This window comes from Callorhinchus milii, unplaced genomic scaffold (genome assembly GCF_018977255.1).
Source record: "Callorhinchus milii isolate IMCB2004 unplaced genomic scaffold, IMCB_Cmil_1.0 Scaffold1, whole genome shotgun sequence".
Classification (NCBI taxonomy): Eukaryota; Metazoa; Chordata; class Chondrichthyes; order Chimaeriformes; family Callorhinchidae; genus Callorhinchus; species Callorhinchus milii.
Genome location: NW_024704742.1, coordinates 119510080 through 119524454, shown reverse-complemented (window position 1 = coordinate 119524454; position 14375 = coordinate 119510080). Strand labels below are relative to the sequence as shown.

Here is a 14375-nt window from a genome sequence, read left to right as displayed (position 1 = left end):
ACACAGTAAAATGCAAGGAAACTGAAAGCTTTACAATCGGTATCAGTTGATACTCATTCATCTGAAGCTAACACTGTTTCTTAATTCCCTCTGATCATAACTTTTAACCAAAAAGATCAAAAGCAACAGACAAAGCTGTAATGGATAAAATACGTTCTTACGTTTAAAGAACATAATGTTCAGGGTAAATGCTGGAATACAATCAATTTCAATGCTGTCTGGCCGATTGAGACTCTTTTTGTATGAAGCCATCCATCCAAAGAAGCTGATTACATCATTGCAGCATAGCAATATAGGTATTGAAGGTGGATAGCTGTGCTATTATTCTGCAACTAGAAAGGAACAATATCTTGCGCTGAGGGAATTCAATCAGGACAAATTCAAATAATTAATAGTACATTTACACAGAGCACAAATTAAACTATTGAAGCATTCCATTCTCACTTAAAAGTAAAATACAAGGATAGAACTGAAACTAGAATTTGCAATAGGATTGATCGATCTTTAACATTGTGCAGTATTGAAACATTTTAATGGGACTGCCGCATGCTGCCTCTGCTTAGTGAGGTGTAAAAATCATGTCCACAATTGCACACTAGTCTGGCTTTCTGGAGCGTCCTGTGTTTTACTGCAATAATGAAATAGGCTAGACACTATATGCAACACAATTTACATTCATATAACACCTTCGACACTGCTGGCTGGGCACCCATACTGGTGGTGGGAGGAGGAGAAAGATGACCAAAAACACAGTCAAAGAGGTTGGTTTTGAAATTGATCCATTCTGTGAATAGGGAGCCATTGGAACCTGGCGAGGACTGGTGTGAGGGAGTATGGAGTTTAGTGTGGAAGACAATACGGGCGGTGGAGTTCTGAATCATTTGTAGTTTGTGGGTTAGTGGAAGTACCTATTAAATTAAAGCATTATGTACTATATACTCCCTATATGTGAATACCCTTATAATAAATTCTACTTTGATGAGACTTTACCCTGTTTAGTGTAATATTTGCCTTGCTTTGTGATATCAGTGAACATGAATCTCCTATTGTCTTCTGTTGTCCGGATGTCAGTCAGTGAAGAGAGTTGTGTGTTGCTGTCAGTTGGAATTTATCATATGAGATCTTCAGGGTTGATCATGTGTAATATTCTGGCCTCAGTGTATACTTGATTAAAATATTATCAATGCTCACCTATTACCTCAGTTTAATGTTCCTTTGCAAAAAGGGTTTGCTTGTTGCTTATTTCAGTTTGGTATCTTTGGCATCTTGGGTTATTGTTCCTGTGTAGATGTAATGAACCATTTGCTTGGGCCTGTATTTGCTAGATGAACAAATAAATGGTAGGTAATAATAATAATAATAATAATCCTTGCATTCGATATAGCATTCGATATAGTGGAGTCCTGTAGCTCAGTGGTTAGAGCACTCACTTTGCAAGTGAGAGACCTGAGTTCAATTCCAGGCAGGGCGAAACCTTGGGCAAGTTTCCTTACTCCACACGCCTAATAATAATCCCTCCAAAACTAAAAACAATAATTAAATTGGTCATTTTCAATCTACGACTGTTTGTGGGACATTGCTGTGCGCAATTGGCTGCCGCGTTCGCCCACAAATATACAGTCAATTCACTTTACAGTGTGTTCTGTGAAGCGCTTTGGGACGTCCTCCCGACGTGAAAAGCGCTATATCAAATGCAAGGATTATTATTATTATTATTATAACGCTTTTCACGTCTTCTGGACGTCTCAAAGCGCTTCACAGAATACATTGTAAAGTGAATAGACTGTATATCTGTGGGCAAAATGCGACAGCCAATTGCGCACAACAATGTCCCACAAACAGTCGTGGTTTGAAGTCACCAATTTATTATTGTTTTATTTTCTTGAGGGATTATTATCAGGAGTGTGGAGTAAGGAAACTTGCCCAAGGTTTCACCCTGCCAGGAATCGAACCCAGGTCTCTCGCTTGCAAAGCGAGTGCTCTAACCACTGAGCTAGAGGATGTGATCTTTTTCTTGTGATCTTTAGGATTAAATGGTTTTACATGTTAAGATTAGGGTTCGGGTAGAATTCGGGGTTTTAGTACTTTAGGAATTTGGGGCTTTACTCAAAAGTGTCATTCCCCCTGTGTCCATTGACAAATGTACCTTCAGTGTAAACAACATTTTCTCAGACCGTAATAATAATGACCCATGCATTTTATACAGCGCCTTATGTCTTTGAAATGTCTCAAAGCGCTTCAAAGCATTTTTACTGTGAAGTGTGGTGACTGTGTATTTTGTAGGTGAATGTATTTTATAGGCAATAAGTCATTTGATTGAAGAGACCTTGGCTCAAGACAAATTCTCATCAGGGCCCAAGTCTCAGTCGCTCCATTTCACAGTAATTCCTGGGAAGCTCTAATGAGTGATAAGGCGCTATACCAAGTGCAAGGATTATTATTATTATTTGTTCAGAGGAATGCCTGAAAATATACTGTATTTTATGGGTGCTTTTGCAAGCAGTTACACTGTGATATTGTTGCTGGAGAACATTTTAGATCCCAATGTCACTCCGCATTTCCTTTGAAAATAGGCTAGTTGGTCCACTGGAGTGCGTGTATAAACCATAAAGGGGAGTATAACCATCTAGAGAAACTACTTTTTGTTCAAAATCTTCTCTTTAGAAATTGAAGAAAATAATACTCATTCCTGAGACAAGGAACTCTCAAATTAAGGTACTCCCTGGACCACAGAAACAAAAAAAGAAATGCATTCCACTTCCCTGTCTTGTTCCATTTTCTTAGGTAAGAAACTGCAGTAGCATCAGTCTGACTGTATTTTAGTTGCCAGTATAACTGGCCAGTTTATGTTTGTTTCGCTCTGAAGTAATTGCTGGTTTCAAATTGTCATGTTTACCAGCAATGATTAACTTTGAGCTAAAATATATCAAAATGAAATGTAGACTAGGATGACAGTTTGGTCAGACTATAATTAATTCTAATTGTTACTTTTAATGTGCCGATCACATCTAGAGCGTAGAAAAATTGTTTTGTTGCAAAGCCAATGGTTTGTTTTTGTCTGATTCACTGTTAAATGTGTTTATTTAGGCAGCCCAGTGGTCAGCTGCTAAGCTTCTGCATTCATGTGTGACTTGGACTTTGAATAGTAAACACTAGTGTTTATTCATCTTCCTCTAGTTTGAGATTGCATTATAATTTACAGTACATCATATAGTGTCTTTCACATCGGGGCTGAACTGTTGAAGTTGCTGTCCTTCAAAGGAGACATTAAACCAAGGTCCCATCTGCCAGACTTTAAAGATCCCATGGCACTGTTTGAAAAGAGATGGGAGTGTTTCTTGGTGTCCTTGACAAAACTTCCCAGATTGTTGACTTCATGGTGCTTGTGAAACATTATGTGCAAAATTAGCTGACGGAGTGATCCATTGCTGGTAGTGGCACAGCCTTCAAATCAGAACTAAAACAAGTAGAACTGAGGTCAGGAAGTATTTCTTCCCACGGAGAGCTGTGAAGATAGGGAATGCTTCCTTCTCATAGAGAAGTTAAAAGAGAGATGGTTTTAATAATAACAATCCTTGTATTTGGTATAGTGCCTTATCACATCAGAAGAACGTCTCAAAACGCCTCACAGAATTTATTGTGAAATGGAGTGTATTTGTAGGTGAACACGTCAGCACAATTTGCCATGAAACGAATGACCAATTTTATTTGGGGGATTGTAGGCCAGGACACTGGGAGAAACTCCCCATCTCTTTTCAAATAGGTATTCGTCTGTGTATTTTGTGGGCAAAAAGAGGACAACAAGATTATTGGGTAAGAATGAGTAAATTGGAGTATGGTATTACACCGCAGCAGAGGATCAAAGTTGTTGAATCTGCACTGGGAATGATCCTTAAATGTCAGCTTCACTGCTTGAGCAGCACAATAGCAACAGGTAGAGTATGTTTAAACAAATGTGCCGTTTAAGTTTACAGTAAGAAGCATACAGTTCTCGGGCAGTTCCTACTCTAAAAATATTGTCAAGGCTAAATACGCTGATCAAAGGGTATTCATCTCTTTAGCAGGAAGCAGCCCTCAAGACAGCCCAAGAAATTTCTCTCCCAGTGCCTCAGCTCATTTTTCATTCGCTCGAAGGTAAGTGAAAGAAAAAACTCGGGAGGGAAATCTACAGCTTTTATTTGCAAAGGATGGGAACATATGAACAATATGTACCCGTACAATGCATCGATTCTGGTTTTAGCTGTGTGTTGCAGGAATTAACCGCAATGCTTGTTTTATTAAAAGGCGGGGTTATCTCAAACAGTTTTGAATGAATCTTTTATTGCCACCCCAGGACAATATTGAAAGTGTTTTTAATTGATATAATTAAAACAATATAGTCTAATTGGCAATGTTGGCCAAGTGCAGCAAAGAATTTATCTGGGAAGAAACTAACCTTGCTGACCAGTTGATTAGAACTGATGATCACTCTGAACGACTCATTCTGACATGTCAGTGTTGTAGAGACTCTAAGGACTAGAAAAGGTTCACTATCCCAGTGTTGTAATGACTTTTTCACAATCCTACTAAGACATATTTAAATGACTCAAAGCTGTAAATTTTGCCTTTTCTGTTCTCTTTGTGTTTTTCTTGTCGTTCTTTCATACCCTACAACTACCTGATGATTTACTTCAGTCATGGCCACAGACCTGACAGGTAATCTGATGTGGGTTAGGGTTTTTAAATTGTTCCTATTTTGAAAGTAATTTTGACAGGCTTTCTTTTGACTTGCATTTTACAACCCGGAAACTCACATTCCTTCTTTGTTTATATTGGTAAACTATTTTCTTTTTTTTTGGAGGGGGAAGATTAGGAGTTTGTCCTGAATTCTATAAGTATTTTGTATGTTTAACACACACTTATGTTATCGGGATTTGTAAGTTTAATACACGCTTAGAACATGGAGTGAACAACTTTGCAAAGGTTTCTTGCTTTTTCTTAATTTTCATTACTCTGGGGCTTTTGCTGTTGTTTTTCTTTTACATGCATTTGTGAATTTTCTTTTGAAAAAACATAAAACATGCTGCTTGGGCTCATATTAGGGAGGGGGGTGAGAGAAAATGAGGAGGATCTGCAGTTAAATTAGTTGCAGATTGGAAATGTTGTTTGCATATTAATGTGTAAATGAGAATAGCCAATATTTGGGGTGCAGGAAGAATTTTATTTAGTTTGAACAATTTATATTCTTAAAAGTACATTTTCAGAAAAGACACACCTTATTTTTGGAAGAAAATTAAGCTTGCCTACAAAAATAATAATAATCCTTGCATTTAATATAGCATCTTATCAAATCATTGAAACATCTCAATGTGCTGCAGTTTCGAAGTATGTATTTGTAGGCGAATACTTCAGCCAATTTGTACAGAGCAATGCCCCTCAAAAGCCATGAAGTAAAATTGACAAATTTTTATTTGGAAGATTGTTGGCCAAGACACTGGGAGAAATTCCAACAAGTGGCATTTATATTGTACCTTTCACATCAGGAGGACGTCTCAAGGTGCTTGACAGTTGAGGGTTTGCACCCGAATTGAGGATAGGATTCAGGTGGAGTAGGGGAAAGATGACCGAAGATGAGGTCAAAGAGAAAAGTCTCGAAATGGATCTTGAAAGGCAAAGCTCTTCTGGGATTGAGTTCCAGAGAATGTGGGCAGAAAAGCTGAAAACCTGACCTCCGATGGTGGAGTGGGCAGGGTAGAGAATGTGAATCAGGCCATTGCTTACCGAGTGGAGGTAGCGGGCGGGTTGGTAGGATTTTAGAAGGTAGCAGAGGTAGGGTGGGCAAGATCATGGAGGGGTTTGAAAGTGAGGATGAGGATCTTGATCTCAATCCTCTGGGAGATGGGGAGCCAGTGGAGGCGGGCGAGGATGGGCGTGATAGGTTGTGGAGCCTAGTGTGGGCTGACCTTCTCTTTTCGATAGTGCCATGGAATGTTTACGATCTTTAACATCCACCTGCAGAGACAGATAGATCCACGGTTTAACATCTCATCCAAAAGACAGCATCTCCAATAATGCAGCATGTTCCAGCACTGCATTACTGTCAGCCTTGACTAGTCTCAACATGGGACTCGAACCACAACCTTTTGACTTGGAGGCGAGAGTGCTACTAACCGAGACAGCCTGACAAATATGCAGAAGGGCATTAAGATATTTTGACGTGATAAAGTGCAATATGAAATGCAAGGATTATTATTATTAACTCACTTTCTCTTCCATTCCCTCATTTTTACGTTTCTCCTGCCAATTACATTACTCCTGTCAGTCCTTCTACTTCCTGCCTCCACTCCCTGGGTTTGTATTCTCTAGTGTCACAGGCATCAAGTAGCCTGACTATAAACTGTTCTGACAGTAGCTGGTGGGTCTCAGTGATGAGCAGCTTTGGGAGTTGAATCCTTTGCCATCTGGTTGTGAAACTGGTGTTCAGCCTGTGCTTTCAGGCTCTCCCAGCTTTAACGTTTATCCCCAATGACACCGTACAGTCCAACAATCAACCCTTCACAGCCTTGTTCTCAAGTTATTTATTATTTTTTTTTAAAAAGTCCTGAGATTTGTCAGGATTTTTCAGTGGCCAAATGGACAATGTGCTTGGTTTTGTTTCAGTTGAGCAGGCAGCAAATCATTTCATTCCAAACTTGGGAGACTTTAGGATTTGCCGCACTGTTAACTTCATTTTATTGTCCTTGGTATAAGATCTCTCCCACTATTGGTTGGAGGAACAGTAAAAGAAACCATAAAATATTGTGGATAACAATATAATTCTAATAGTAAGTAATGGTAGAAGCGCGTGAAGAGCACTATGTGAATGTATAATAATATATTATTGTATAAATGCATGTTGTGGCATTCAAGCTCATTTTGAAAACTAAATTGTAGGACTGATGGACGCCGCTGGTCTTTAGCTTCCCTCCCATCATCTGGCTATGGCACCAACACCCCAAGCTCCACAGTATCCGTAAGTACTTTTTGATCTCTTCTAAATGGACTGTTACCTCTTTCCAGCATCAATAGAACAACAAATTTCCTCTGAGAATAGAGACCAACAGAGTGAAAAAGGATTTGGTTTCCTTACAAAAACGAGCCCTTTGCTTGCCATCTAAAACAACGTCAGCTTGTTTTATCAGATGCTTTTTATTCATGTCGATATTCACTTGGAATGTTATTTCTTGCATAAGTTCCAGAGGGAGAGGAGGTTATGTGACAGATCAGACCTGCACCTTTAAACACATCATGTACAATGCTCATGGATCTTGGGTGCTTAGCTAGAGGTCTAACTCTGAAATGTCGCTCACTACTGAAGGTAATCGAGCAAAGTCTGTAAATGTTTCCATTTAGCTTTAGAAACCGAATTGTTCAGGCTTGACCGATTCACTGCCCAATGGCATTTCTGCAGTCCCAACAAGCCTGAACCTGAACTGCTCTGCAGTGCACACATTGCACACATGGTTTGTTTGGGATTTGTTGTAAACCTTTCTACATTCCACCCCCTCTATTTCTATCCACTACTCATCTGAGTTTATTGATCTGAGGATGAGCAGAGGATCTTGACCTGAGGTAAACTTCCACAGGCATCTTCCATACCTTGCTCAAGTGGCTAATGTTCATGTGTGGCTCTAGCCAGTGATTCTCAGCAGGCCGTTCTACCTACTAGGGAGTATCACTGTTAACTCTGGTCTTACCATCACTTTACATTCACATGTATATTTTCTGGCATGCGTCACTGGACAGCAATCTAGAGTGGGACTCCATAGCTACTTCATTTCCTGGCTGGGAGGCACCGAGGTAGTAGGGGAGCGGGGGAGAGAGAATTCTTACTTGCAAATTAAACTTTTCCCTGTCTTTATATTTTCAGTCATCTTGTTCATCTCAGGAGAAACTGCATCAGCTGCCATATCAGCCAACTCCTGATGAGCTACACTTTCTTTCCAAGCATTTCTGTAGTACAGATGCCATTTCCAATGATGACAGACGCAGACCCCCTACAATGCGGCCACGCTCCAGGAGCCTTAGGTATGTAGTCTGCACCCAAGTCTCAAATTTTGAGTTAATTTCAATACTATGGAGTGGATTGCATTGTACCCCCTTTCTCACCAAGACTGTGGAATGTATCTCCATCAGTCTTCTTCCTGTTACAGTCTATACATATTTTCCCCACTCCATTCCTGCCGCTTTCGCTCAGCTGGCTCCTGCCTCCTGCACACCACTCGTCCCCTCCCTTGCACCATGGCCAGCTGTGCCACTACGCGCCCAAACTATGGAACTCACTGCCTCAATCCTTCCCCCTTGCCTCCTCCTTCCCTGTCTTCATGTCTTTTTTACCGTGGTTATGGTCACTTCTCCCCAGTTCGGCATCAAGCTTCACCACTATCAAGCGCTCTGAGACGCTACCCGAATAAAGGATGCTATATAAATGCAAGTTATTATAATAAGAACTAGGCATGGTGTAACTATTGATTGATGTCTCATTTTGAACCTTGATATTGTTCTTTTCAGTCATTCACCTTGTTTTCTCAAAACCACCAAAGCGTGTTTGGTGTGATAAATAGCAAATGTATAATTAGTTTAATGAGTTTCATTGCAACCACAACCATGCAGCACTTGTTCAAAATGTACTACTTGTAAGGACTCTGGCTATCAGAGTTGAACACACAAATATTTGTTCTGTAATGGTCTTAAAGGAGAGAATTTGGAAAATAAGACCAACACCTTTACCAATGTTAGCTTTGGGGCGTTTTGAGTAATAATTGTTAATCATGCAGCCAAAAAAGGGGGTAATTAAGTTGTGTGTTTTGTTTGTAGCCCTGGACGTTCACCAGCCTGCTGGGATAATGAGATTATCATGATGAATCATGTCTACAAAGAGCGATTCCCAAAGGTGAGATACTTTATCCATAATATAACTGTCAGTATTTCAACTGTAGACATTTGCATACTGTTAATTTTAATTTTTAAAAAAAATATCAACATTAACAATACTTAGTGTACGCATAGTGAATATAAATCATGATCAGTACGCTGAGTGGCACATAACTTTCATGCCGTATGTTTGAATAATGTATTCTGTATAGACGATACATTTGTTTTTGTCTGACACATGCAAAACTCATTGTTATGCTTAAGAGTGACCTCACCAGGCTGATAGTTCCACACATGCATGGAAATTTCTCTTTGTGTGGAATGGGAATGTGTATTTCCTCCCTGGAGACACCCACACTGTTCACCTAATTGGTTGGCATTTGCCAAGGCTTGGGGAGCCCGGCGTGTGAGTTAGGGTATTGCTGGAGTTTAAGCCGCTAAAACCATCTCATGCATTAAACGTTAATATGTTTAGAAAGAGTTTCATGCTGCACAATACTCCTTTCTATAATCAGTTCTTATGAATCTAGAGACAGCACATTTGCATATTGCGCTGTTGTGGTATGCAGATTTAGACTTTTTTTATAATTCAAATCTAATTTGACAAAAGCAACAATTTTACATGTATATAGCGCTTTTCACATTGTGTATCTTAAGATGGGTTATAAAAGCAAAGAGTCGGGGAGTGAGGCAGAGGGATTCTGCGATCGAATTCCACAGAGTGGGCAATTGAATGGCTGAAAGCTCACCCAGAGATGGTGGACAGGTTGGCCGAGGGACTTGGAGGAGGCAGGTATTTGCTGAGCATAGGGAATGGGTGGGGCGGAGGAATTGCAGGAGGTCACAGAGGTGGGGTGATGCAAGGCATTTAAAAAAACAAGGCCAAGGATCTTGAATTTAAGAATTGACATCATTTAGCAATAATAAAGGAAGAAATATTCTTAAAAGTGCCATAGCTGGCCAATATAAACTGTGTAATATTGTCTGCCAACATTAACATAACTCACACTGTTTATCTTACAAAGAATCAGTACTACCTGTTACAAATGCTCTTCGTATTGATGACAAAGGACTGATGTAAGGAGCACTTACTGTATAGAAGTTAATATGATGGGATTTGATGCACGACTAATGGAAATTAGTCTTTCAAACATTTCCTTACATGCACTTATCAAAAAAAATTCAACCATGACTCCTTTTTTTTTTAAAAAGTCCCGAAAACACTGGTCAATATGCATCTAAGTGGTATAAAATTGAGAAGTCATCTTTGTGCTGGAATCATTTGCAATATCTATCCAAAGAGCAATGTCTCTCGTTTGTTTTTTATACTTAATGCAATAAAACACATTACACATGTTGTTTTAATCCTTAGGCCACAGCCCAGATGGAGGAGAGGCTGCAGGACATTATCACCAGCTACTCTCCTGACAACATTCTTCCATTGGCAGATGGAGTCCTCAGTTTTGCACACCATCAGATCATTGAGCTGGCACGAGATTGCCTGGATAAATCCCGACTGGGCCACATCACATCAAGATACTTCTTTGAATTACAGGAAAAACTAGAAAAATTGTTGCAAGAAGTAGGTATCTCTAAGTATCCTTATTGCTAATTGTATGGCATTAAGTCATTGGAAATCTCCACGAGAAATTACTTTGTGTAGCTTTAAACTCATCTCAGTGTATCAGGCTGAGTGTAATACCTGAGGCTACTGATAGCAGTTTACTTAAAACTAGTGTAAATGAACATTGAAAAGCACCATTAGACCAAACGATATTGACTGTTTATTCACTAGGTTGTTCGCAAGTGTCAGGCACATGCCTGACCAAAAAAAAGTTTCCTAATCTCCACCTTTTTGTTCCCTTGCTGACTGCCTGAAATTGATGTTCTCTTCTCATTTTGTTTTAATGATACAGTTTCTAAATTAAGAGGGTTGCATTCTACATATGAATAAATTGATCTTGTCAATTGACTCTGGATGAATGCAGAGAATCCTGGCATCTCTCCAGTTATTTGGGCATGAAAGCTCAATAACAAAATAAAGACTTTATTTATGAGGATGAAGTGTGACACATGGACAATAAATATTTCATCTGTTGAATCAGCTCTTATGGCTAAAACAAATGTGGGCTTTGTTTGTATTCACCTTGGTCAATGACCCTTAGAATCTGATTTTTTTTTGAAAATTTATGCATTCGTTTTTTTTCATTGTCTTGATTTTATTTTCAGAAGCTCATTATTTTACTGAGTACTTGGAAAATAAAAAATATTTACGGTTTTGTTCAAAATTAATCTGTGAGTAATTGCCACAAACACGACAGAGTTTCATTAAAGGTACCTAATGAATGAAAACAAAAGGTGCTGACATTCACATACAAAGCACCATGCTGCACAAATTCAGCTTGATAGTCTGTGCTCTCAATGTGATTTTAGCTGGTTAAACCCCAACGCACATTCTGGGGTCCCCAAACCTTGGCTCTCACCAGCCTACATCTAATGCGCTTTAATTATGCAAGCAAAGTGCATCACTCTGACCTGGAGAAATGTCCATGTGTAGGTGGCATAAATATGCAGAACCTGCCTGGTTTGGATATTTCTTAAGCATGGTGATGGATTTCCACATAATTACAGCAAGCTAAGCAGATATCATTCATGTTGCAGAGCAAAAATGTGATACACATCTGATTGCAAGCAGAACTTGTTGTTTGTGACTTCTGTTACAAGTCAGTGCTTGCTGCATACTACACACTAAAGTCACGTCGGTACATTTTAAAGCTTTGTTAATCTGAGGGTGTGTATTGCATGGGTAGTTGTGAGTTGCTGATATATTTCAATAAACGTATTTAAAATGTTAATGGCGTATAAGAAGACAATCACAGCCTGTGCATTGTGTAAATTTATATGCAAATGGAAATGTTTTAGTGACAGCTTGGCTCGCTTGACCAGAGTGTTGTGGCTTTGAGCCCCACACTACAGTTTGATCTCAGAATCTATGCTAACAACTCTGTTGTGCTGAGGGAGGGTCTGATAATATTATAAGGTGCAGTCCTTTCTTTTTTTACAGGACAAGATGTAATTGAGGATAAATAATGCAGTTGATGTCATGTTCAGATATGGAGTTCTCACATACTTGGCTAAATCTCTAGCCCATTGCATACAGTTTATGAACTTTATTCCTTGTCAGACCATGAATAATATCCCATACGTCAATAGCCAAGCAATCTGTGAAAGTGTAACGTAGAACTATAGATATTTACAGCACAGAAGGCCATTCAGCCCATTGTGTCTGTGCTGGCTCTTTTAAACAGCAATTCAGTTCCATTTATCCAGCTTTTCCCCATATCTCTGGAGTTTATTCCACATTTCCCACATAATTGGTTTCCAGCACCAATTGCATTTCTTAACTGAGGTTAAGACTGGCTGGTCTGACATTAGCAGTGGCCTGGAGAACTGCAGACATGCCTGTCTCGGGGACTAAACTTCTGAGACAGCCACAGAAGATTGACTTAATTTTGACATTCCATTGCCAAGCATGTCACAGCTCCAAGGAGATTCCCCTTACCTCTTTCCCCAAGAGAATATTTACTCTTTGGTCATTTGACATGTGACAAGTGCAGATTGAGCCGTCACTAGGCAGGTGTCAGGTACCAGGAACTCCCTGTGAGCTTCCTGATGTGCAGCACAGGAAATGTGTGAGAGAATTGCCACCATCCTCCTCCCACAGCTTGGACACACATCCCAACATATTCAGTGATTGTTTCACCAGTTGGAGATGTTGAGCAGCAAGTGCTTATCTCTCTGCAAACCAATCAAGGTGGATTCCAGCCCTGGATATATAAACATGTGTTCACAACCCAGACTATGGGTTACGCCTTGCAACAGCTTGTTATATTGAAAGGGGTTACAGTAAAGGCAAGGATTACTATTATTGTAAATATTCAGACATTTGTTCCTCCACTTTGTAATCATTTAAATTAATTATGAAAGAGATCTTTAGACGAGGCATCTGTTTGATGAGGGTTATGGCGAAAGGGAAGCACATTCGGAATAAAAAAACCTGCCAAGATCTAATAAACTGTTGGAGCAGGCTCAGTGGTCTGAATGACCTCCTCCTGTACCTGTTTTCTTATGTTTCATGTGATAAGCAGCTTTGCCATTTGGGGATATTAAGATTTTTAAATAACTCCTGTAACTCTTGGAAAAGTGTTTCTCAGATATATATATAATATATATATATATAACCCAGAATGTTAATGAACAGAAATTGATCGTCTGCAAAAAGAACAATTGGAAGGAACACTATTACACCATAATCTTGGTTTCTGTTGACATTTTCTTAGTATTACACAGCAAGTTTTAAAATCACAGACTGGCTATTAATGGAACACTGTCTTTTTGGGGAGGGTTAACAAAAAGAGTGCAAATATAAAATTAGATTTTAATATTCATTATTGGAGTTTTTTGCATTTATTTCACAGGTCTCCATTTCATTGTCCTAGATTCACTTTCAGCCCATATTCTGCCCTAAAAAAGATGCAGCATTTTTTATTGACCATAAATTACTGCTGAGTGAGAGCTATCTGACTCAAAAATTCCGATGTTGCACTATTACTCCTACTTAGCAGTAAAAGTGTTCGCAACAGCAGGCCCCCCTCCCCCCCAACACATACATTCTTAAACCAGCTACTCGTTACTTCTGTTAATAACCATCCCTGTGTGGTTTATGGTAGGATAGGGAATTCTCCTTGTGCATTAATTGGCTTGCAAGCCACATTTGCCTTTAGAGAGCCAAGGTGGTGTCTTCTATGACTGACTTATAACACAATGCCATCTGCTCCATATCCCAGATATTCAATGGTGCTCAAGTGTAATGCTAATCAGGTTTATGAGCCTAAAGTCAATTTAATGATCTGTGAAGTCGAATGATTGACAACGCAAGTAGTTGTAATTCGAGCCCGATTCAGCTTTAATCTAGGTAAAATTGCTTTTGAGAATTAAATGTTTAAATGTGTACCAGGAAGGGTGTGAAATACTCTGACTGGCTCATATGTTTGTTTGGTACAGATTCTGAATTTTTTTTGAATTACATTCATTAAAAATTTTGTCGGATCATTAACATCATTTACTCAGGTGATGTGAAATACTATTTCTTTTGTATATTTAGGCTCACGAGCGTTCTGAAAGTAGTGAAGTCGCAGTTATTGATCAATTGGTCAAGAAATTATTGATCATCATTGCTCGCCCAGCTCGACTGCTGGAATGTCTGGTAAGTTACTTCAACTTCAGTAACCACCAAACTTAACAGCTGTTACCTGTGAAGTGTTTTGGGACGTCCTCCCGATTTGAAAGGCACTATAGAAATGCAATCTGTTGTTGGCTATGTTCTAACTTTGTAGGGGCTGTCCTCAAATAGGCGCTCTATCAAATGCAAAGATTATTCTTAACAAAATAAATATTTTGGGTATAACTAAAATTAGAATAAG

The 14375-nt window shown here is 39.2% G+C and overlaps 1 protein-coding gene across 1 annotated transcript in view; it reads left to right on the top strand.

Annotated features, from left to right (window-relative positions):
• LOC103177783 (microtubule-associated serine/threonine-protein kinase 4) overlaps window positions 1-14375 on the top strand; it is a 110490-nt gene that overhangs the window by 54820 nt on the left and 41295 nt on the right. The window contains exons 4-9 of the mRNA XM_007892107.2: window positions 4062-4134; window positions 6913-6991; window positions 7889-8046; window positions 8836-8911; window positions 10265-10474; window positions 14057-14158. Coding sequence (XP_007890298.1) covers window positions 4062-4134; window positions 6913-6991; window positions 7889-8046; window positions 8836-8911; window positions 10265-10474; window positions 14057-14158 — 698 coding nt within the window. The remainder of the gene's footprint in view (window positions 1-4061; window positions 4135-6912; window positions 6992-7888; window positions 8047-8835; window positions 8912-10264; window positions 10475-14056; window positions 14159-14375) is intronic.